Source organism: Bos indicus x Bos taurus, chromosome 9 (assembly GCF_003369695.1).
Source record: "Bos indicus x Bos taurus breed Angus x Brahman F1 hybrid chromosome 9, Bos_hybrid_MaternalHap_v2.0, whole genome shotgun sequence".
Classification (NCBI taxonomy): domain Eukaryota; kingdom Metazoa; phylum Chordata; class Mammalia; order Artiodactyla; family Bovidae; genus Bos; species Bos indicus x Bos taurus.
This window is the reverse complement of record NC_040084.1, coordinates 96,671,556-96,697,052: the sequence shown is the minus strand read 5'-3', so window position 1 is coordinate 96,697,052 and position 25,497 is coordinate 96,671,556. Positions and strand designations below refer to the sequence as shown.

Below are 25,497 nucleotides of genomic sequence, written 5' to 3'. Positions count from 1 at the left end.
TGAGTGATTAAGCACAGCACAGCAGCCCTTTATGGAAAAAGTTTGCTGACCCCTGGGTAGAATCCCACCTCTGTAAACTGAAAGAAATGTTGGAATAAAAAAGAACAATAAAAGCACAGAGAAGGCAACGCTATTGACCTTCTAGAGTCTGCGCTCCTTCTGTGAGCCTGGAACGCAGCACCCGTTGTGCAGGCAAACAGGAAGAAGTCAGGCAAGAAGGTGGCAGCGTGGAAAGAAGACGCACTCACATCTCCCCAGCACGCTCGTGCACACGGCCCCCTGCGGCTTCCTCCCTGGGCCCTGAGCTGGGCTGGGCTGCCCAGCGGCCTCGGGGCGTGCTCTGGGTGCGGTGATTCCCGAGAGCCCCAGCACTCCTGAGGAAAAGAACTGGGTGGGCCGTGCAGATTGGGGTGGCCACGTAAACTGGGAGGGGCGACTTGGGAGGGGAAGAGTCAGGGACCACTCTGTCTACTTTGTAAGATGTGTTCAGTAAAAGCCCCATTGTCTAAAAAGTCCCACTCATCAAAGACTATTATTTTCATTTAACCTAAAGCAAAAAGAATGTATTTTTATTTCTTCAATGAAAGAGGAACGTCTTTCCTCTAAGAATATGTCTCCTGTTAGGAGTTCTTCCGCTTTTTCTGGCATAAGCCACTTTCCTGACGCACTGTTGATCATTTGCAGTTTGAGTCTCTTTAAAGTAGAACCAAAACTCAAAACACTTTGAAACAACCTGGATCAAAAATTCCAGATTTTTACCATACTTTTCTTCTTTAATATTTGACTTGTCCACATTTACATGACATTTTTAGTGACTCACTCTACTGAATATTGAGAAACCATTTAATTCAGGGGTCCCCAACCCCCAGGCTACAGACTGTAGCCTGTTAGAAACTGGGATGCACAGCAGGAGGTGAGGATTGGGCAGGCAAAACCAAAACTATAATCCCACCCAGGCCAGTGGCAACACTGTCTTCCATGAAACCAGTCACTGGTGCCCAGCGTAGGGAACTGCTGATTTAACTTACTTTAATTGTGTATTAAAAATGCATTTTTACCTTTCTATTTCATCAGATTACATGATGTCATCAAATTAGGTAATCACAATATAGAGTTCAAAGAGAAAAAACAGATTTAGGAGCAAATCTAACTGATCCCTGGTCCTCCTGTAACTCAACTAAGAGACACAGATGGGTGTCACATTAGAACGTGGCCACCAAGCTGAGCTGAGGGTTCGCCAGCTGGTTTTGCTACCCAATGCAAGTCTGTGTGCCCAACACACAGCAAAGCCAAGCAAACCTAAATGTCAGAGTTTGGAGCCGAGAAAGGTTTATTGCAACCCCTAGAATCATGCCAGGAGAATGCATGTCTCATGCCCCCAAAACCCATCAACTCCCTGAAGGAGCTCAGCAAAGCATTTTTAAAGATGGGGGTGGGAAGGATGGCAGGGTTTGTGATCAGTTCCTGCGTTGTTTCTGACTGGCTGATGGGAAGGTGACATGGCCGTGTCACAGGGGTAAACCTAAGCAATCCTTAGGCTCCAGTAGGTCTGGGGGTTACAGTGCTCAGCATCAAGCAGTTAATTTCTTCCCTCTGGTGGTAGCCTCTGAAAAACTCAGGAAATAAGCATGAAATACCGTGATCTGGGTGCTTCAGGGAGGAGCTACAGCAGAGGATATGGGGGAGGGGTCTGCCCCAGGAAGGTCCCACGGGGTTCTGATCTGTTACAGTTTCACAGAGAGAAGGTGTGCCCAGCGGGGTTCCCCAGAGAAAACAGAACCAACGCACGATGTACATATACACATACGTGAAAGGAAACTTTGGCTTACGTTGATTGTGAAGGCTGAGAAGTCCCACGATCTACTGTCTACAAGCCAGAGACCCAGGGAAACCAGCTGTAAAGACCAGGGGCGCATGATGCTGTAACTCCCGGTCCCAGGGCAGAAGACAGATGCCCCGCTCACAGCAGCAGGAAGGGAGGATGGCAGGCAGGGACAGCACTCCCTCCTCTCCTTCTCGTTCTGCTCAGTCCCTGGATTGGACGATGCCCACCCAGGTTGTTGGCGGCAGGGGGCATCCACTTTTGCTGAGTCCACTGCTTCGCTTCCAATGCCGATCTCATCCTGAAACACCCTCACAGACACACCCAGGCATCCTGCTTCATCAGGACACAGGATTTCACGTTCATGGGGGTGGGGGTCGCTCTGTAAACCAGTTCACTGGAGGCTGGTCTCAAGAGCTCCTTCTAAGCCCAATGCCCCTCTGGTAAACAAAACATAGAACTCGCCTTGTTTCACTCATGCAAGCTTGACAAATAGGACAATACATCTAAAACACCAGGACCCTGATCAAACCCCAAGAGTAAAGCTGTCTTCCCTTTTCCCCGTTTGGCAGGTCTTAGCACAGTATCCTCGGTTAACCAGAACTCTGTAGCTGTGAACTTGGGTGACCCCCATGAAAGTTCTGAAATCAAAACTGACTTGGCAAAGACTTCTCTCCCAAAACAGTCTGACTCTATGCTTACACCATCAGGCAAGTGGGTCTCGGGCTCAGGTTCACTTTCAGATGTCTCCAGCAACGATTTCTCTAAGGCAGGAAGATGTGGAGTGAGAGGGGACCACGTCCGTCACTCTCTGGCTGCTGTAATTTGGGGGTCTGTGTGATTTCCACGTGCCCTCAATCTGCATTTCCCTGTCAAGAGCCCAGGGCATCTTGCCTCAGGAGTGCTTGCCCTCAAGCATAAGGCACCCAAGGACACCACCTCAATCATGACTGGGCCTGGCAAAATTGAGTCGTCTGTGTTCCAGGTCCCCTTGTCCCTGCCTATCCTCCTCCCCATGCCCACCCTCCCTGGCCACACCAGGGCCCTTTGACACCAATGGCTCAGCAGGTAAAGAATCTGCCTGCAATCCAGGAGACACAGGGTCAATCCCCGGATCAGGAAGATCCCATGGAGGAAGAAACCCGCTCCAGTAGTCTTGCCTGAAAAATTCCATGGACAGAGCAGCCTAGAGGGCTACAATCCATGGGGTCACAAAAGAGTTGGATACAACTGAGCGACTAAGCAAGTAAGCCAATCTCCCCTGTGGTCCCTCATCAAAAAAGATCCGCTCCATGTCCCAGAATCTTAGGGCTCAGCTGGGGAGCGACCTGTAGGGCAGAGAGTGTTAATTCTGGAAACCAGTTCTGCTGGGTTGTGGGAACTAGCAGTCTCCATCCCAGAGTTCAATCATTTCAGTGCTTAGATGCCCAGAAACTCCTACAAACAATGACTCATAACTAGTGCTGGCTTGGATCCCCAGGTCAGAGATTCTAGCCCAGAGCACTCTTCCCAGATCCAGACATCTCTGTTTAGACATGCGGAGGGTTCCCGTGGGTCTCCCAGGTGGGGCTAGTGATAAAAAACCCACCTGCCAAGGCAGGAGACATAAGAGATGCAGGTTCGAACCCTGCATCGGGAAGATCCCCTGGAGGAAGACATGGCAACCCACTCCAGTGTTCTCGCCTGGAGAATCCCATGGACAGAGGAGCCTGGCGGGCTACAGTCCACAGGGCCGCAGAGTCAGACGCAACTGAAGCTGCTTAGCATGAGGGTTCCGGTAACCAGCATTTCTCACTGAGATTTTACTGCCAATGACAAAAAAGTTTATCGTCTTCAGATTTTGAAAAGAGGAAGAACTCTGTAGAGGTCCATATTCATATCTTTCTTGCACATTTTCTAAGCCATCTGTCATCCCCAGGAAATCTTGTGGAATGTTACAGATATTTTACCCCCAGAACAGATGTTCGGTGAGGATTTTCCCGTCAGGCAGAAATACTAGGGTCAGAAACCACAGAGGCAGTAGAGGCCACCCAGTGCCTGTGAGAGCTCACAACCCTGCAGGGGCCCAGCTCAAACACAACAAACAGGAACTGTAACCAGAACCCTGTCTGGGGTGTCCCTCATCACTAGAGAAGCAACCTCAGACTACTAACCACGGTACAAAGTGCGAGGGTCTCCTCTACTCGGGAATGCTGTTCACCAGGACAAGATGAACAAGATGGGTGTGGGCTTTGACGCCGCAGGCCGGTTGGGGAATACCCTAGAGATGACAGCGCGATGTGGAGCCAGCCTGGGGACCAAGAGGGAAGTGCCAGATCCCCAAAGTCAAGCTGGTTTTGCTTCTTGAGCGGGGACAGCTCTCCCTGGGGAGCCGATACTTAGTACAGTTCTAGGAGTTCACAGACAAAGGAGAATACCTGGAGGACAATTTGGAGTTTGGAGACAATACCCCGAGAGGCTGAGCTTCAGTGTGTGCAGGAGGTGGAGAGGCAGGCAGAGTGGCCAGGGCTGCCCAACCTTGACCTTGTGGGCAGAGAGCTGGGCAGGGAGAGATGGGATGGGCAGCAGGAGGCACGGAGCCAAGAGAAGCAGACAGATGAAGGAGATTAAGGGAGAAAAGAAAAAGGATGACCATTAGCTGTGGAGCCAGAGGCTAAAGGGGCATTTAAGAAGAGCATAGCAATGAGATTTATCCCATAACAAACACACTAGACACTAGCTTCACAAGCTCGACAGCCTGGGGACAATTCCAGGACCAGGTTCAGAGGTCCTGAGGCCATCAGTGTCTAGAGCATCACACAGGAATTTTTGTCCACAAGGCAACCAGAAATCACAAAAACAGGTTCAAGTATTCTCAAGTACTCTCAGAAAGAAAGAAAAAAGACATTTTAGGAACACTTTCATCCAAAATGGTTCAAAGAGAAATAACATTAAGACTGAGAGGAAGGGTAGTTTTACATTTTATTCTTCATAACTTTGGCATTTCCTCAATTTTCTGCAATGCATATATTTAAAAAACAAAAAAACATGTGTTAGGCAGGATATGGTGCCTATAAAAATACGCGTGATAGATGGGTCACCGTTAAAGATTTCCTTTCTGAATTCATTCCTGGTCTAGCCTCCATCACACCAAAGGTAACAACTATTCCAGATTTTGTCTCTCCAATTTCCTTGTTTTGAGTGTACAACACACACACACACACACACACACAAATGTGTGTATGCATCCTGTTAAAAAACAAAAATTCCACTGAGAATATTTTAAAGATCTAATTGACTTTATTGAACAATTCAGGCATCGGGCAGCATCCCACGCATTGTGTGGAAGGAAGCCTCAAAGGGTGACAGAAAGGGAAGTTTTCTAAAGACAGGATGGATATGAGACAGTGCGTGTGTGCTCATTGGCTAAGTCGTGTACAGCTCTTTTGCAAGCTCATGGACTGTAGCCTGCCAGACTCCTATGTCCATGAGATTCTCCAGGTAACAACACTGGAGTGGGTTGCCATTTCTTCTCCAGGGGCTCTTCCTGACCCAGGGATGGAACCCATGTCTCCTGCATTGGCAGGTGGATTCTTTACCACTGAGCCACCTGGGAAGCCCCAAAGGCAGGACAAGGAAGTCATAAACATGGAAACAAAATTGTTTCAGATTCAGATCATCTTTCTTCGGGGGAAAAAGGGGCTTTCAGGCACCACCTCACCTTCCTTTGGGGGATGGAGAAGGTGATGACCGGAAAGTATCTGACCGAAAGGTTAAGGCTGTATTTCTGGGGGAGTCTGAGCTTCAGTTAAGTTAGGTATTAAGCCCTGATTCGGTGGCCTGATGTAGTACAAGTGAATCCTTTTGGGGCCTGTGGTCTTATTTTAATGCTATCAACTTATTTTTAATATATTTTGTAAATGTTACTGAAATACAGTTAATTTCAGGCTCTATTTTCAGCTTTGTTTTATATTTTTATTACTTTTTGCTTTTATCTTCATCTTCACTTTTCTTACTTTGGGTTTATCCTGCAGTTCTTTTTCTAATTCCCTGTCCCGAATGACCATTTAGACTCTGAGCCTCAGCCGTCACAGATATCTAGCACGTTGGCCGATTCTGATCTGAGAGGCTGTTCCATACATCCCCACATCCCTGCCCCAGGCTTCCTATCTCCTGGTGGGACCTTCAACCGGGAGAAAGTCCCAAAGCTCCACCCCCTCTCTCAGGCTCTGTTTAACCCCCTTATCACACAAAGGGCACAGCAATGTTTTCCCACAGCCGTGGGTTGTTTTCTTCTCGGAGACATGCTGAGCTGGGAGACCAGAAAAACGTCTATTCCTGGGTCTTCAAAGGAGAGCAGCCCCTGATGCTGTCCGGGGACTCCTCTAAAGCCACGCCCGGCTGTCTGTTAGAAGTGACCGCCCAGGGTCAGACACTGACGCATCACTGTCTCAGCTCAAACACATCTTAAAATCACGGATTTCTCTCTTCCAGAGGCAAGAGACTGCTAAGTGCGGTGGGCGTGGTAATGAAGTTAACGGGAGGACAAAGGGGGAAGTCTAAAGAGATTCCCTCTCCCTTCTTCCAAGTGTGGCTCCAGAGAACTTGGCCAAGTTCAACTAGTGAGCCATTCTTTCTAAAGCATCCAGAGAAGGGGGGATTCATTAAGAGCCAATGTCTGGAATGCAAGGAAGTCCCATGAAACCGATTAAACAGGGTTCTCCAATAGATCAAACCAGGCAAAGGTGAATGGACAGCAGAAGGCGAAGAGGGAAGACAGCGTCAGAGAGAAGCGAGGAAGGCCTTGAGAGACAGGTTTGACTTGTCTTTCCTGCTGCCACTTTGCGTCTGCAACTGCTGAGGCAAGAGGCAGAGGGGGTCAGGGCTGACCCGGCATCGAGACGGATTGCCCCGTTTCCTAGCCATGTGACGCACGTTTACAGACTTCTGCTGCAAGTATCAAATTGTCCTCCAGAAGGTGTTAGAAATTAATTGCACCGACACACCAGAGGAGAGCCTGCTTTTTCATGCCGTCGTCCCCCCAACAGCTTCTCTCTCACGCACTCGCTCACGCTCTCACACCCGCACACACACGCACCACCGCTGCACAGTCTTGCCGAGTGGATCCGCCAAAGATCACACCGCAAGGCTGTTTCACCCGTGCTTCTTTGAGCGGTGAGGCTGAACGTGTTTTCAAATTTCTTGGCAATTTTCTTTTTGCTGTGACATGACTATTTTTGCCCTTTTCCCATTTTCTCTCTGAAATCGTCTGCTTTTCCTTATTAACAGGTAAGAGCCTTTTGTATATTAGGAATAGTAACACTTTGGCATAGAATCTTCAGTTTGTGTCTTGGAGTTGGCCTCTGGCCTTTTAGGGGTTTTGGGTGGGTGGGGGAAATTTTTCACGTATAGAATTCTTTTTTACCAAAAAGAAAAACAAAATGGGCTGCCTCCCTACTCGAGAGGTACCTTTGGTGCGATTGAAATGGAGGTCCCTGTCTTGACCCAGTAACTCTGGGCGTCACCACACCTTTGCCGTGAAGGGAGGGCTCCCCTCCCCACTTCCTCTTTCCACCCTCCCAGGACCCCCCCAACCCCACCCCCATTCCATCCTGAGCAAAGCACTCCTCTGCTGTCTGTGGGACGCAGGGGAAGCCCGAAGCTGCTTCTGCTGAATGGTAAGGTTCTTTCTTCATCATGAAAGAACTCAGAAAGGAAGCAGGGAGTTTAAGAAAGTTAAGTCAGAGTTTATTTCAGCAAGAATACACTCTGAGAGGGAGAGCGGCAAGCAGGTGAGGAGCTGCTGCCCCGGGTTTCTTTAGCAAGCCGGTTCCGAGGGGCTACAAACAAAGGGGTGTATTCACTGGGAAAGGAAGGGTTTGGGGGTCGCCTGCCCTGATTTTCAGGGCTTCCTGGTGGCTCAGACAGTAAAGATTCTGCCTGCACTGCAGGAGCTCTGGGTTTAATCCCTGAGTTGGAAAGATGTCCTAGAAAAGAGAATGGGTACCCACTCCAGTACTCTTGCCTGGTATCCATGGATGGAGGAGCCTGGCTGGCCACAGTCCATGGGATCATAAAGTGTCAGACACAACTGAGCGACTAATACTTTCACTTTCAGATGAGTTTACTTCTGGATGACCAACAGGTTTCAATTTAAAACGACCAAACTGGACTTTTCTGGTGATCCAGTGGTTAAGAGTTCACCTTAAGAGGGGATGTGAGTTTGATCCCTGATCTGGGAAGATTTCACATGCTGAGTAGCAACTAAGCCTGAGTGTCACAGCTACTGAAGCCCTCACACCTAGAGCCCAAGCTCCGTAACATGAGAAACCACCGAAATAGAAGCCCATGCACTGTGACCAGAGAAAGCCCAAGAGCAGCAACGAAGACCCAGCAGAGCCAGAAATAAATAAAATAAAATGCATTTTAAAAAATAATAAGAGAAAGACACACTATTGAGAGGGCTAACAGTCAGGAAGGCTAGGGGTCCCCAAGTGGCACGAGGAAATGAACTGCAAGTGACAGGCATTTCTTTCTTCTTTTCTCTTATTCCTGCATTGGCATGATGACACCTGGTGCCACCTGAACTTAATTTTTCTCAAACCTTGAGCTAACCAGTGCAGTTTTCTTATGGAAATGTTTTTTTTAAGCCATGTTAATGAAACTATGTATTTGCTTTGGAAGTGATCAGTGCAAAGAAATAGAGGAAAACAATAGACTGGGAAAGACTAGAGATCTCTTCAAGAAAATTAGAGATACCAAGGGAACATTTCATGCAAAGATGAGCACAATAAAGGACAGAAACATTATGGACCTAACAGAAGAAGAAGATATTAAGAAGAGGTGGCAAGGATACCTAGAAGAACTGTACAAAAAAGATTTTAATGACCCAGATAACCATGATGATGTGATCACTCACCTAGAGCCAGACATCCTGGAGTGCAAAGTCAAGTGGGTCTTAAGAATCATCACTACAAATAAAGCTAATGGAGGTGATGGAATTCCAGTTGAGCTATTTCAAATCCTGAAAGATGATGCTGTGAAAGTGCTGCACTCAATATGCCAAAAAATTTTGAAAACTCAGCAGTGGCCACAGGATTGGAAAAGGTCAGTTTTCATTCCAACCCCAAAGAAAGGCAATGCCAAAGAATGCTCAAACTACCACACAATTGCACTCATCTCACATGCTAGTAAAGTAATGTTCAAAATTCTCCAAGCCAGGCTTCAGCAATACATGAACCATGAACTTCCTGATGTTCAAGCTGGTTTTAGAAAAGGCAGAGGAACCAGAGATCAAATTGCCAACATCTGCTGCATCATGGAAAAAGCAAGAGAGTTCCAGAAAAACATCTATTTCTGCTTTATTGACTATGTCAAAGCCTTTGACTGTGTGGATCACAACAAACTGTGGAAAATTCTGAAAGAGATGGGAATACCAGACCACCTGATCTGCCTCTTGAGAAACCTGTATGCGGGTCAGGAAGCAGCAGTTAGAACTGAACACGGAACAATAGACTGGTTCCAAATAGGAAAAGGAGTACATCAAGGCTGTATATTGTGACCCTACTTATTTAACTTATATGCAGAGTACATCATGAGACATGTTGGGCTGGAAGAAGCACAATCTGGAATCTTGTGGGAGAAATATCAGTAACCTCAGATATGCAGATGACACCACCCTTATGGCAGAAAGTTAAGAACTCAAAAGCCTCTTGATGAAAGTGAAAGAGGAGAGTGAAAAAGTTGGCTTAAAACTCAACATTCAGAAAATGATCATGGCATCTGGTCCCATCACTTCATGGGAAATAGATGGGGAAACAGTGGAAAGAGTGTCAGATTTTATTTTTTGGGGCTCCAAAATCACTGCAGATGGTGACTGCAGCCATGAAATTAAAAGACGCTTAAGGAAAGTTATGACCAACCTAGACAGCATGTTAAAAAGCAGAGACATTACTTTGCCAACAAAGGTCCATCTAGTCAAGGCTATGGTTTTTCCAGTAGTCATGTATGGATGTGAGAGTTGGACTGTGAAGAAAGCTGAATGCCAAAGAATTGATGCTTTTGAACTGTGGTGTTGGAGAAGACTCTTGAGAGTCCCTTGGACTGTAAGGAGATCCAACCAGTCCATCCTAAAGGAGATCAGTCCTGGGTGTTCATTGGAAGGACTGATGTTGAAGCTGAAATTCCAATACTTTGGCCACCTGATGTGAAGAGTTGACTCATTTGAAAAGACCCTGATGCTGGGAAAGATTGAGGACAGGAGGAGAAGGGGACGACAGAGGATGAGATGGCTGATGGCATCACTAACTCAATGGACATGAGTTTGGGTAAACTCTGGGAGTTGGTGATGGACAGGGAGGCCTGGCGTGCTGCAGTCCATGAGGTTGCAAAGAGTTGGACATGACTGAGCAACTGAACTGAACTGAAAAAGGACACCATCCTTATGGCAGAAAGCAAAGAACTAAAGAGCCTTTTGGTGAAAGTGAAAGAGGAGATTGAAAAAGTTGGCTTAAAAATCAACATTCAAAAACTTAAACCATGGCATCCAGTCTCATCACTTCATGGCAAATAGATGGGGAAACAATGGAAACAGTGACAGACTTAATTTTCTTGGGCTCTAAAATCACTGCAGATGGTGACTGCAGCCATGAAATTAAAAGATGTTTGCTCCTTGGAAGAAAAACTATGACCAACCTAAACAGCATATTAAAAAGCTGAGACATTACTTTGCCTACAAATGTCTGCCTAGTCAAAGCTATGTTTTTTCCAGTAGTCATATATAGGTGAGAGTGTTGGATCATAAAGAAAGCTGAGTTCTGAAGAATTGATGTTTTTGAACTGTGATGTTGGAGGAGACTCTTGAGAGCCCCTTGGACTGCAAGGAGATCCAACCAGTCAATCTAAAGGAAATCAGTCCTGAATTTTCATTGGAAGGACTGATGATGAAGCTGAAGCTCCAATACTCTGGCCATTTGATGTGAAAAACTGACTCACTGGAAAAGATCCTGGGAAAGATTGAAGGCAGGAGGAGAAGGGGACGACAGAGGATGAGTTGGTTGGATGGCATCACTGACTTGATGGACATGAGTTTGAGTAAGCTCCAGGTGTGGGTAATGGACAGGGAGGCCTGGTGTGCTACAGTCCATGGGGTCGCAAAAAGTCAGACACAACTGAGTGACTGAACTGAACTGAACTGATTTGCTTTGGAATCTGCCCTTCTTCAAATCTGTTCTGCTTAAAACTCATTTATTTCCCAAACCTTGTGCTGATCGTGTCTCAGCAAACCAGTACGTTTTACTCTTGGAAATGTTTTCTCAAACTATGTTAATGAAACTGTATTTGCTTGGAAATCTGCCTTTCTTCCAGAGAAGGCAATGGCAACCCACTCCAGTACTCTTGCCTGGAAAATCCCATGGACGGAGGAGCCTGGTAGGCTGCAGTCCATGGGGTCGCTAAGAGTCGGACACGACTGAGCGACTTTACTTTCACCTTTCACTTTCATGCATTGGAGAATGAAATGGCAACCCACTCCAGTGTTCTTGCCTGGAGAATCCCAGGGATGGGGGAGCCTGGTGGGCTGCCGTCTATGGGGTTGCACAGAGTCGGACACGACTGAAGCGACTTAGCAGCAGCAGCAGCAGCAGCAGCAGCAGCTGCCTTTCTTCAAGAGTCACGTGATTGTTTTATGGCTGGAGATGACTCTCCTTGTGCCATTCTATCTCAAAACGCATGTTGTGGGAGAGGGGCCTGGTGTGACCCTTTCAGTCTTGAGGTGTTTCTTTTATCTGATTAGCAGCTTGCTAACTGATATGAAAGGGGGCACTCTTTCTGTCCCCTTCTGATGTCTATGTCAGAAGCTTTATCTATCTCTTTTTATACTTTAATAAAACTCTGCTACCCAAAAGCTCCGAGTGATCAAGCCTCATCTCTGGCTCCAGATGGAGTTCATCTCCTCTGGGGGCTACGAATCCTGCTGTCATTCACGGCTCTCAGCCACAAACTTTCACTATGATCATGGTTCAGAAGAATTAATATTAAAAAATGAATATCACTGATGAACATAGATGCAAAAATCCTTAACAAAATTCTAGCAATCAGAATCCAACAACACATTAAAAAGATCATATACCATGACCAAGTGGGCTTTATCCCAGGGATGCAAGGATTCTTCAATATCTGCAAATCAATGTAATAAGAAATGAAATAAAACAATCAAATCATAGACATTATATATTTTAAGCATGCTTTCTTTCCTTCTATATCTGTTTCTTATTTATGGTTGTTAACCTTGGTGTTAACCTAACTTTGAGTAGCAAACTCATATTATTTGTGTTGAACAATTAACAGAATGCCTTATAAACTTTATTAGGAATTGGCACAATTCCTGTGTGCTCCTTTTAATTATTATCGTGGACTTGTGACTCTTTTTATAGTCTCAGCTGGTTTCAACAGACTATAATTACTACAATTTGATGATGTTGAAACTGTCCCTGCTGGGCTGTGAGGAGCCCTCCATACTGTAGGCATCTTTGTCTTTTGAACACGACCTTAATCATCTCTGACAGTCTTTGTTGTTTGGCAAAAACGTTTCCTCCCACTTTTGAAGTCTGGATTTTCCTTGTCTCTAGGTGTAGCCACAGCCGCTCTTCCCAGGATCTTAATTTCTTTTAGACAAACTGTATAGGAGACCAAAATCTGGGTGTCTCGAGTGCACATGAGATGGGCCGACGGGTTTTGACAGCAGCAGAGAGGCCTCAGAGGGAGCCTCAGCTCTGAGTGAAATTACAAATCTTTTGAAGACAACTAGTCAAAAGTTCAAATTTGGACTGAGACCAAGATTAGGCCACAAAAGCTTGCCGTTCACAGATCAATTAGCAAATGTTTAAAGAACACTTACTTTTTTTTGCCTTTCAAATGTTATATGGGTTTTTTTTTTTTAGAGATTTCATTTTTGGTGCAATGAATTACTCTGATTTTTCCTTGTGATTCTTTGGGGTGTTTTTTTCTTTTTTAATTTATTTTTAATTGAAGGGTAATTGCTTTACAATATTGCTTTGGTTTTTAATGATGAGCAATTCTAGATTTTATCACTAATATTAATGTCTGGGACTATGATAACAAAGCAGATAAAAACCAAACTTTCTCCAAACAGATAGAGAGAGGTCAGGAGTTTGGGCTGGACGGTAAGTTGCAAAGGGTGGATCATGGGCACTGGTGTCTGGAATCAGAGGGGACGTCAGCACTTGGAGGAGAAGTCACAGAGATGGAGGCTGAAGGGCCTGAAATCCTCCCAGGAAGGGGAGGAACATTTTAGTACAATGAGAGGGTCCCCAAAGCATAGACGTGCTACCAGAAGGAGGACTCCTTCCAGGGCTTGAGAGTGAGCTCTTGTCTAACGTTCAGAAATGGATTGTCTGAGGAGACACACAGGCCAATAAAACAAAGACTTTATTGGAAAGGGGCACCTGAGTAGAGAGCAGGAGGGCAAGGGAACCCAGGAGGACCGCTCCACTATGTGGCTCACAGCCTCGGGTTTTATGGTGACAGGATTAGTTTCCGGGTTGTCTCTGGCCAATCGTTCTGACTCAGGGTCCTTCCTGGTGGCACCAAGATGGATTCCAGAGAGGTGGATTCTGGGAGGTTGGTAGGATCCCAGAGAGGTGGATTCTGGGAGGTTGGTAGGATCCCAGAGAGGTGGATTCTGGGAGGTTGGTAGGATCCCAGAGAGGTGGATTCTGGGAGGTTGGTAGGATCCCAGAGAGGTGGATTCTGGGAGGTTGGTAGGACTTTGGACTGGTGTCTCCTTTGGATCCTTCCCGAATTCTTCCCGTCGGTGGTCGCTTGCTGGTTCCACTTTCGTCACCAGGACCTCCTGTTTAAGATAGCTCATGTAAGGGGTTCACTATGGTGCCTGGCCAGGGTGGGCAGCTTCAGTTAGTGGTTTCCTTAACAGATGGACACTGGGGTTTCTTTGAACGAGGCTAACTGAATGACCAGGTGTGATCCTCTAAAAGTCCAGACCCTCCTTCCAGGATTACGTGCAAACAAAACTAGAATCAGACTTAAAGAAAGGCCCATGCATCACCAAGTGCTCATCTCAGCTGTTCGTTAGCTCTTGAAATACCCCATGATACCCCCCTGGAGCCAGGAGAGACTCCACCGGACATCAGCAGTCAGGGTGGTGAAAAGCAGGTGCTGTGTACCTCCAGGGCCACTTGGCAACTGCATCCTTTCTGTTCTCAGGCTGCTGGGGGGGAAACGGTGGAGCGTGTTGCGGTTGGGATGAGAGGAGGCATACGACAGACCTCACCCTGTCATTGTCATAACTGAGAATGAGCTGAAGGACACACAGCCGTCTTTCGTGTCCGTGCTTCTCTCTTGGCAAGTTAAGGAGGTGGTGGGTGGGACATGGGAACTGCCTGACCTCTGCGGGGCTCACATGCTCAGATGTGCCCTATACTCCACATCTTTGTTCTAACTTTCTTCCCTTCTTCTAAAGACGCCCTTTGTCCCTCCATTTTTAACTTAGAAGGCAGCTTTGAGCTTCCAGTTTTACAAGTTACAGGTTAGCCAGCTCTTTGTTTTCTTATCACCTTCCCAACTCACCTTTCATTCCCAAAAGGACCTAGGGAGGTATATCTGCTAAAGAAAAGGCCACGTGGTTCCTGGGATCTACAAGGTCACTTCCCAAGGGGACAGCAGCCTCCCTCCACATCCCTCGAAGGGCAGAAGGTCAGAACACACTTGTTTGCATTTGAGAGTTAAGTATAGTTCCTAGTGGGCTTCCCCGGTGGCTCAGCGGAACAGAATCTGCCCGCCAATGCAGGAGTCACAGGTTCAATCCCTGGGTTAGGAAGATCCCCTGGAGGAGGAAATGGCAACCCACTTCAGTACTCTTGCCCGGAGAATCTCATGGACAGAGAAGCCTGGTGGGCTACAGTCCTTGGGGTCACAAAAGAGTCAGACAAGACTTAGGAATTAAACAAGAACAACAATGAAGTACCTAGTGGGAGGGGAGTTATTTAGCTAAGACAGAGCAAACATTTTAACTGAGATGTTTGGAAAATGTCAGTTCAGTTCAGTTGGTCAGTCGTGTCCAACTCTTTGCAACCCCATGGACTGCAGCACACCAGGCCTCCCTGTCCATCACCCACACCTGGAGCTTACTTAAACTCATTTCCATCAAGTTGGTGATGCCATCCAATCATCTCATCCTCTGTCGTCCCCTTCTCCTCCTGCCTTCAATCTTTCCCAGCATTAGGGTCTTTGCCAGTGACTTAGTTCTTCACATCAGGTGGCCAAAGTATTGGAATTTCAGCTTCATCATCAGTCCTTCCAATGAATATTCAGGACTGATTTCCTTTAGGATTGACTGGTTGGATCTCCTTGCAGCCCAAGGGGCTCTCAAGAGTCTTCTCCAAACCCACAGTTGAAAACCATCAATTCAGAGAGCTTTCTTTATGGTCCAACTCTCACACCCATTCATAACTACTGGAAGAACCACAGCTTTGACTAGACAGACCTTTGTTGGCAAAGTAATGTCTCTGCTTTTTAATATGCTGTCTAGATTTGTCACAGCTTTTCTTCCAAGGAGCAAGCATCTTTTAATTTCATGACTGCAGTCACCATCTGCAGTGATTTTAGAGCCCAAGAAAATAAAGTCTGTCACTATTTCCGTTGTTTCCCCATCTATCTGCCATGAAGTGATGGGACCAAATGTCACAATCTTAGTTTTCTGAATGTTGAGTTTTAAGCCTGCTTTTTCACTCTCCTGTTTCACCTTCATCGAGAAGCTCTTTTCTTTGCTTTCTCCCATAAGGGTGGTATATTCTGCATATCTGAGGCTACTGATATTTCTCCCTGAAATCTTGATTCCAGCTTGTGCTTCATCCAGTCCAGCATGTTGCATGATGTATTCTGCATATAAATTAAATAACCAAGGTGACAATATACAGCCTTGATGTACTCCTTTCCCAGATTGGAACCAGTCTGTTGTTCCATGGCCGGTTCTAACTGTTACTTCTTGACCTGCATACAGATTTTTTAGGAGGCAGGTAAGATGGTTTGGTATTCCCATCTCTTTAAGAATTTTCCAGTTTGTTATGATCTACACAGTCAAAGGCTTTGGCGTAGTCAGTAAAGCAGAAGTAGATGTTTTTCTGGAATTCTCTTGCTTTTTCTATGATCCAGCAAATGTTGGCAATTTGATCTCTGGTTCCTCTGACATTTCTAAATCCAGCTTGAACATCTGGAAGTTCTCAGTTCACATACTGTTGAATCCTCACTTGGAGAATTTTGGAAAATGTACCTGCTAAGAAATTTTACATGCAGTCTTGTATGTTTGGGGTGATTTTCATATGTAACATAATATGCCATGTGAAATGTGTGAGAAAGAGAGAGAGAACAAAGTGAATTGGTAAGATGAGACAAACAGAATTTGGATCAGCAAGAAAAATGTGTTTAGCTCACAAAATGCTTGATAGGGCAGGACTAGATTGTGGACTGTCCAGGAGGGAAAGCCTGGCCACTCCAAAGATAGTCAGGCCACGCAGAGAGAATGTGGCAAAGCAGGATGGGGAAGGAGAGTCAACAACAACAAAAAAAAACACTGTCATCTGATTTCCAGTGAAGGCGACCAAATTCTAGGAACTGTAGTAGTTGAATAAATTCTCTTGCTCAATGCATCACTGTACAGTCATGACAAAGAATCAGACCCACATGGCTGTAATGGAAGAAAGTTAACTTGCAGACCGATGTCTATGGCATCACTTCACGAGTTCTCAGGCCACGAAATTCAAATGTGTGAGAAATGCAATCTTGTGTTTCTCAGACTTAGTTTTTATCTGAAGTCCTCATTCTTCCAGGAAGTGTCCTCCCCGATGTGCCCTGTCTCCTGCAGTGGGGCCTGGCTCCATCCCCAGCAGTGGGTGTGGGTACAATGGATGTGCCCCAGCAGCCACCTGGGTCCTGGGGAGCCCTGTCCAGCATAGCAAGGAGATGGTGGCACCGGAACCAGTCCCCAAGCCATCAACTAGTGCCGGACAGACAGCCTTGAATTTCTTCAATGTGAGCAAGAACTCTTATCTTGTTTAAGCTTCAGATGTTTGGGAGATTTCAGTTACAGGCAAATTTAAACCACTGCATTAGACTAACACACCCCCAGGGAAGTCTACCAATGTCTTGAAATATCAGATTTTGGACCTTCACCTGCAGAAAGGAGACATAGTGGGGTGGAAATAGGACACGTTGCCCTTAGCAACCAGTGCAGGGACTGCAGTGTCGGATGGCTCAGTGGTTTCTCCAGCTGGAGCTCGGAAGGTCCCCTGGGCCATGCAGATGTGGGGACCAGGTGGACTGGAGCTGGGACGAGGCCATAAAATCAGCAGATGGTGGAGGAGGCATGGGAGTCAAATTCGGCTCATTCCAGGGTTGGGTCCCCTTCTGTGACATAACGTTGCCACTTTAGGGCCACGCTGTGTCCCAGGGAGCACGCTTCCTGTCCTGCAATCACCCGCCCTCTGTAGACACGGGCCCCGCCCACCTGTACCCCTTGGGTCCTACCAGGCAGGCAGCCCCGCCCCCATTGCTTCCTCTGTCTCATCAGTGGTTAGCTTTCAAGACCTGCAGGGAGAAATCTCTAAACGTGGGGCTCTAGACACTGCAGGAAACTGGGGCATGCTGGGGAGCTGATGTCGAGACCCTCTCATCCCTCCACTTCCTTTGAGGTTGGCTGTGCTGCTCCTCCACGTCCAACAGGATGACTGAAATGACCTCACAAAGGCTTCATTTCTACTGTGAGTCCTCATGTGGGCATTGGTCCCAGCACATCTATAGCTTCCTTCCGGTTCTCTAAGGGGCCAAGATGACAGAGGCATGCATACAGCAGGTGCTCAGTAGATGCATGCTGAAGGAACAAGACTTCTTCCAGGTAGGCCTGGGGATGCTTGGCTGCCATGTTCTTTCCAGGAGCTGCCTGCTTCCTGAGGCCTGAGTAACACCTCCCAGGCACTCTAAGTGTCCGCCTGCCTTCTGTGGCCCACCCCCACCCACCGACCCCTGAAGGAATGACTCTGGCTCTGTTGTAGCTACAGCGAGGAGTCGGGGGCCCAATGTCCCCTCCTGACACACGGCTTTCCTCCTGTGCCCTGGAGAAGCTGCTCCCAGGATGCCAGAGAAGCACTCTTTCAGACAGGCTTCACTCTGATCCAAACCCTTGTGATGTTCAAGGGTGACCTGCTTCTCTCCCAGAACCACGTGTCTACTTTGTCCAGACATGTCTTCTAAGCAGAAAGAAAATCAGGGGTTTTACTGTTGTTTTTAACAATAACCCAGCTCCAATACTTTGGCCACCTGATGCAAAGAGCTGACTCATTGGAAAAGACCCTGATGCTGGGAAAGATTGAAGGCGGGAGGAGAAGGGGGTGACAGAGGATGAGAGGGTTGGATGGCATCATCGACTTGATGGACATGAGTTTGAGCAAGTTCTGGGAGATAATGAAGGCCAGGGAAGCCTGGTATGCTGCAGTCCATGAGGTTGCCGGGAGTCAGATGCAACTTAGAGACTGAAAAAACAGCAACCTCCGTCTAAAGCCTTCTTCAGGAGCTTTGCCCAAGATTCTAAGGAAAATTAGAGAGGGTATTTTTTAATACACATTTGAAAAACTGATTCAAAGCCTGCAATTAACATATTTGCTACCAGTAAAGAGTATAACTGTGATAGAAAGAGAAGACTCAGAATCGGGGCTTTGCTTGGGAGAAGCTGAAGTGGAGCACTAGGTCCCCTCCATGCGCCCCAGATGTGGTTTTGTTTTAGTTATTATTTATTTATAATTTAAAAAATTCGAATCTAGTTGATTTTTTTGTTTTTGTTGTTTTACCAATGGCAGAGTTTCAGGTTTCCAATTAGCTCATGTTCACTCTCAAAGGAAGATCAGTGCTGCCCAGAACGAAATCCCAATATCACGAGTCCACGAGGCCGTCCCTTGGCTTAGCCAACCTGGCCAGGAGTGTTTATAAGGCAATACCACATGTCTTCAATCACGCTTCCAATTTGCATTCGAATCTTTTCTCCCACAGTGTGTTCTGAAGGGTCCTCATTTGTGGTTTGTCTCACAAATAAAGAACTTTTAAAATAAACAAAGTTTCTGTTTTCTCTAAGAACTGAAATCACTTCTTGAACTAGAACTTGAACCAGTTACTATTGCTGCTGCTAAGTCACTTCAGTCGTGTCCGACTCTGTGCGACCCCATAGACGGCAGCCCACCAGGCTTCCCCATCCCTGGGATTCTCCAGGCAAGAATACTGGAGTGGCTTACCATTTCCTTCTCCAATGCATGAAAGTAAAAAGTGAAAGTGAAGTCGCTCAGTCATGTCTGACTCTTAGCGACCCCATGGACTACAGCCTACCAGGCTCCTCCATCCATGGATTTTCAGGCAAGAGTACTGGAGTGGGGTGCCATTGCCTACTCCGCCAGTTACTACTAACTCAGAGTAAATTGAACTTGGGACTTCCTCAGTGGTCCAGTGGGTTAACTCCACGCTTCCAATGCAGGGGACATGGGTTCAATCCGTGATCAGGGAATTAAGATCCCACATGCCATGCAGTGAAGTCAAAACATTTCTTTAAAAAATTATAAAAAGTAAGCTGAACTCCTTTTTTGTATGTTCACTGTGATATTCCATTGTTGGCGTATGAGGTCACCTTCTAGAATCACAAATAAGAACTAAAAGCAGGAGTGAAATAGAATGAGGCATTCCTAAAATGCGGGTCGCCGAAACTCTTTCCCCCAAAATTCTTATAGACCTTCTGGTCTTGGAATAAGGAGCCTGTTTTGTGCCATCACGAGTGTATAAGCATGCTTAGGGTAGAGTTGGCTGGAAGAGTCACCATATTCATAAACCAGTAGTCCTCCAAGGAGCCTGCATGCTAAAATACTTTTGCCAAGATGATGCCTACAAAGATGTTTTCTTTCAGAGAGTGAATAAAGCACTACTTATTCTAGGAAGCCAATGACAGAGGCCTCTGGTCTAACAGTATTTAAATGCTACTGGGCTTTCAAAATACTTTGGATAAGTAAGTACTTGCTAACCACCAATAGCTCTCACTAGAGAAGATAAGTAGATAAAAGATAGCCAGAGCTTTGAGAGACTTCAAGAAAACAAAATAGAGCAAAGCACAGTTAGCATTCTCTAGAACTGATATTGATTTGAGGGCAGGCAGGTGGGAGGAAGTGTTCAGGGCTTCTGAAAGGGTGAGAACTCGGTCTTCACTTCTGCTGCGCGGTCCTCTGCAAAGCATCTCTCTCGGCTGCCTGTGTGTTGAGTTCTGATGTTTGAACGTGAAGGTAAATCTTGTTTTCTTTGGGTTTTGCTTTCCTGCAGTGACCAAAAAGAAAAATTTTAGTTACAATAGGGACTTCCTTGGTGGTCCGGTGGCTAAGATTCCACACTCCCAAAGCAGGCGGCCCCAGGTTCAATCCCTGGTCAGGGAACTAGATCCTGCCTGCCACAGCTAAGACCCGATGCAGCCAAAGAAATAAATATCTCTTTTCTAGTTTTTAAGTTAATATCAATAATGGCTTTTTAAGAATCTGTTGCAAAGTTTCACCTGGGAATAAGTCTCCGAAGGTGAGAATGTGCATAGCAGGTGATGAAGAAGAACAGGTTCAGCAGAGACCTCGGGTGGATAGTTTCTGGTCCTCTGCCTGTTTTGCTATGGTTTCTTACATTTTTAAATAGTTCTTGAAAGTCAAATGTTAAATATTATTTCTTGACATTTGAAAATTGGATGAAATCTCAATGTCAACGTCCATACATAAAGTTGTGCTGGAACCCAGCCACGCCCATTCATTTATGAACTGTGACCGCTTTCGTTCTGAAAGGACAGAACCTAGGGACAAAGACTGCACGTCCCCAAAGCCGGAAGTACTTACTCCTTGGTCCTTTACAGAAAGGGTTTGCTGGCCCTTCCACAGAGCATCTGTTGTGTCTCTGTCTCACAGCATCCCCTGAGAGTCAGCATTCCATTTTGAAGCTGGGGCTCGGGGGTATCTAGCACAATTTCCTTTATCTGTAGCTAATGACAACAGCTGCTTCACAGGGTTTTGCAAGGATGGGCACCTGAAACTCAGTGAAGTTGACGCAGTGTGACATCTATTAGCCAGAGCTCCCATCACTCCCAATCCCTGACCTTGTTTCCTGGAAAGTAGGGAAGAACGTGTCATTTTTTAAATAAATCATTGATTTGGCTACAAGGGATCTTGGTTGCAGCACGTGGAATCCAGTTCTCTGACCACAGATTGAACCCGGGCCCCCTGTTTTGGGAGCATGGTGTCTTAGCCACTGGACCACCTGGGAAGTCTCAAGAAGGTATCAGTTGAAATGATCTCTCTATTTATGAAATTCGTATAGCAGAGAAGACAGATAATGAAATAAGTGGTGATTATACATAGTGAAGGGCATTATCAAGAACAGAGGGTGTCCACGGCGGCATGGAGCTCCAAGCAGAAGCCCTGGCCTCCCCTGGCCGGGCAGGAATTGCTCTGATGATGGAGTGAAGGGACAAACACAGCATCATAAAAGATGACCAAGTGTCTATTTACAAATTATAATGAAACTTTTCAAAATCAGGTAGTCAGCCTTAGCTATATGTGTCTACTCCTTGGGGCCAGAGGAAGACATTGTCATCAAGGACAAACGTGTAGCTGTGTGTGTCTGCTACACAGACGACAAAATGTGCTTACAGTTCACATAGAGCGTGTGTCCCTTATCAGTACTGAGAGATGAAGAATTTCTCAAAGTGAGGCACGCTGACGGGTATTGATCGTCATGAAAAGATCAGGTTCCCCCATTCAATTATGAAGTCCAAAACCTAAAAGGCCTAGGAATCTGCATTTTAGCAAGCTCCATTTGTGACTCCTCTGCAAAGTAAATTTGAGAATCACCGAGGAAATCACACAATATGCATGAAGAATGGCAAGAATCCAAGGTTGGTTGGACACCTACCATGTGCCGGGCTGTGGATAAGTCGTTGTCACCTACTTAACCTCATTGAATTTTCACAGCACACTTCTCAACTAAGAATTATTGTGGCTATTTTTCAGGCAAGGAAATGAAGGTTAGAGGGTTCAATGATATTCCCAAGGTCACATGGCCGAGTAGGTGGCTGCCCCTGGACTGAAGCTAAGCTTTAATGAGTCCCCAGAGTCTCTTCGCTCTACTTCCCAGGGACACGTGGGTCCTTACATAGAATCCAAGAGCCAAGCCTGTAATGACTACATCATCGGACACTTTTTCTCCCTTTCCTGTTTGGTGCCTCTAAGAGTAGGACCTGAGACTCCAATGAAGCCCTTGTCCCTGTTACAGGAGTGAAGGTTTTAAGTCATTCTTCTTTGTGAAGAAAGTCACTAAGGAATTTGAACCAACAGTCACAAAAAAGACAGAAGATTGATTTAAAAATAGCTCCCAGCAACTCTGGAGTGAGCTAGGGGCCGTGGTGCTCCGCATGGTCAGCATCACAAACAAAACCTTGCATCTCGCGGTTTAGAGCAGGTGACTGCCAACCAAAAACATACACTCCGGCTCTCCCTGCTTTCCTTTTTAGCCAGTAGTCACTGCGTTGTGTTTCTGTCTGCAGCAGCTCTGGGGGTGATAACAGGCCGCACAAGACCTGTAAAGCTCTCCCAGGAGACAGGAAATGGAGAGTGTTCATAACCGGGAGGGCAAGTCTAACATGGGGCTCTGGGTCCCTCAGTGGCCGGCACTCACCTCTGCAGGTTCTCGGCATCCTCGATGGTCTCTGGCAAAGTGACCCCCTTGGTCTCCGGAAGAAGCAGCGTCATTCCCCCGGCAACCAGCCCCAAGGCCGCTTCAAACGAGACAGATTCAACATGGAGCCGTTAGAGCATGGCCAACACCTTTTACAGATGATGACAGCTAACTAAAGAGATGCGTAGGCAATACATGAGCGAGGGCCACTTCAAAAAGTCAGCGTTGTCTAGAAAATTAAAAGTGATACGATAACGGGGGAAATGGCAGAGTAAGAAAGGAAACACTTCCCTCCTTGTACACCTGTGCTGTGCTTAGTTGCTCAGTCGTGTCTGACTCTTTGTGATCCCTTGGACTGTAGCCCACCAGGCTCCTCTGTCCATGGAGTTCTCCAGGCAAGAATACTGGAGTAGTTACTTACCATGCCCTCCTCCAACCCAGGGATCCAACCCAGGTCTCCTGCGTTGCAGGCAGATTCTGTACCAGCTGAGCTACCCAGAAAGCCTCAGAGTACATCTACCTAAGAATACAGTTCTAGAGCAACTGATGTTTAAATATTAGGGGGGTTATCGATTCAGGTACCTTGGGAATGATAGGAAACTCAATTTTGACTTGTAACTATGTATAAAGTATATATGTAGCAACTATTATATACACGCGTGCATGCAGGATAAGTCACTTCAGTCTTGTCCGACACTTTGAGACTCCATGAACTGTAGCCCACCAGGCTCCTCTGTCCATGGGATTCTCCAGGTAAGCATACTGGAATTGATTGCCACACCCTCCTCCAGGGGTTCTTCCCAACCCAGAGATCAAACCCACATCTCTTATGTCTCCTGCCTTGGCAGGCAGGTTCCTTACCGCTAGCACCACCTAGGAAGCCCTTATTATATTTATATATATAATATAATGTAATATGATATATTATATAATTGTATAATATAAACTATGCATGCATGCTCACTCAGTTATATCTGGCTCTTTGTGGCCCCATGGACTGCAGGCTTCCAGGCGCCTTTATCCATGGGATTTTCCAGGCAAGAATATTGGAGTGGGTTTCCATTTCCTCCTCCAAAGGATCTTCCTAATCCAGGGATTGAACCCACATCTCCTGCACTGGCAGGCAGATTCTTCACCACTGAGCCGCCTGGGGCGCCCATATATGACCTATACAGTGTATATTACAGCTACTACACACATACGACATGGAGCCCAGCTGATGCGGATGTGGGCAGTGTGGCCTCTCTCGCTACGCATCCACTCCCGCCCCACCCTCCCCTGATGGGCTCACCTGGCCCAGACGTGGCAGCTCTCCACACGTGCACAGTGGTTTTGCCCTCTGCTGAGTGGCAGGTCTGGGGAGAAGTGGATGAGTTCCCTCCTCCTCCTCTAATCTAACATAATCAGTAACAAACCAGGTACTAACTTGGATTCCCACTGTGCCTGTGTGCCTGTTGTCGATTGTTAAGATCTGGAAGCAGAAGAGTGACAGCCTAGCATCTTCCCATGTTAAGTTCACCGAAGTTGGGAGTCACATTCACAGGACACCAGGAGGCTACGTCAAAAACGCTCTCCTGCTCTATTCTGTAGAAGGAATTATTGGACTCCAGAGCCACAGGACATAAACCTCTGGCCCATGTTATAAGAACGGCATCTTATCTTTCCCGTGAAGCAAGACAGAGGAGCCAGGAGACAATGAAAGGGCAGGCACCATCCTTCCCTTCTGTACACTCGCTGGGGGTACCATTCACTCATCCAGTAGTTATTGACTATTCACACTGGGCTGTGAATAAGAAGTAATAGACGTGTCATGAAGTCTTACCAAACAAAATGAGCGGCGAGCCTTGCCAAACCTCCATCAGCCTGAAGACCAGAAACGGGGTGAGAACCCCACCCAAATCACACAGGGAGGAACACACCATCATGCCAAGGTTCCTGGTAAAATACAGAGACCGAAAAAGATGACATTTCTGTGAATCAGTGTTCCAAATGGTAAACTTACGCTACAGCAATTACACCGCCCATTCCCCAACCTCCAGGGAGGGGAGAGGGGCTGGAGATGGGATTAATCTCTGAGGACTGGACTTTCCTGGTGGCACAGTGGATAGAAATCCACCTGCCAATGCAGGGGACATGGGTTCGATCCCTGGTCCGGGAAGATTCCATATGCCGTGGAGCAACCAAGCTCGTACGCCACAATACTGAGTCTGTGTGCTGCAACTCCTGAAGCCCGTGGTCCTGAAGGAAGAGTAGCCCCTGTTCACGGCAACTGGAGAAAGCCCGAGCACAGCCACGAAGACCCAGCACAGCCAAAAATAAATAAATACATATTCTTTAAAAAAAAAATCACTGATTATTTCATCAACGGCGCCTACATAACGTGCTAAAAGAAAGGCACGTCCCAGCTCCAGGGGGACAGAAGTGCCTGTGCTGGGACTCTGCTAACCTTGCCTGCGAATCTCTTCCTCTGGTTGCCTGTTTATAACCTTTATAACAAATGAGAAAGTGTAAGTGCTTCCCTGAGTTCTATGGGCCTTATAGCAAATGAATGAACTCCAGGAGGGAGGTTGCTAATTTGGAAAATGCCAGGCTGGATGAAGCACAAACTGGAATCAAGATGGCCGGGAGAAATACCCATAACCTCAGATATGCAGATGACACCACCCTTACGGCAGAAAGCAAAGAAGAACTAAAGAGTCTCTTGATGAAAGTGAAGGAGGAGAGTGAAAAAGTTGGCTTAAAACTCAGCATTCAGAAAACTAAGATCATGGCATCCAGTCCCATCACTTCATGGCAAATAGATGGGGAAACAGTGGAAACAGTGACAGAATTTATTTTCTTGGGCTCTAAAATCACTGCAGATGGTGACTACAGCCATGAAATTAAGACGCTTGCTCATTGGAAGAAAAGCTATGACCAACCTAGATAGC

At 46.5% G+C, this 25,497-nt stretch overlaps 1 protein-coding gene across 3 annotated transcripts in view; it reads right to left on the bottom strand.

Annotated features, from left to right (window-relative positions):
* Window positions 1-19,563: 19,563 nt before the first annotated feature.
* SLC22A1 (solute carrier family 22 member 1) overlaps window positions 19,564-25,497 on the bottom strand; it is a 37,355-nt gene continuing 31,421 nt past the window's right edge. The window contains exons 9-11 of one of the 3 annotated variants that reach the window (XM_027551979.1): window positions 24,390-24,502; window positions 22,568-22,667; window positions 19,564-20,176 (exon numbers count right to left, since the gene is read on the bottom strand). In XM_027551979.1, coding sequence (XP_027407780.1) covers window positions 20,068-20,176; window positions 22,568-22,667; window positions 24,390-24,502 — 322 coding nt within the window. In that variant the 3' untranslated portion in view covers window positions 19,564-20,067. The remainder of the gene's footprint in view (window positions 20,177-22,567; window positions 22,668-24,389; window positions 24,503-25,497) is intronic. The other 2 variants (XM_027551978.1, XM_027551981.1) reach the window with 2 other exon arrangements.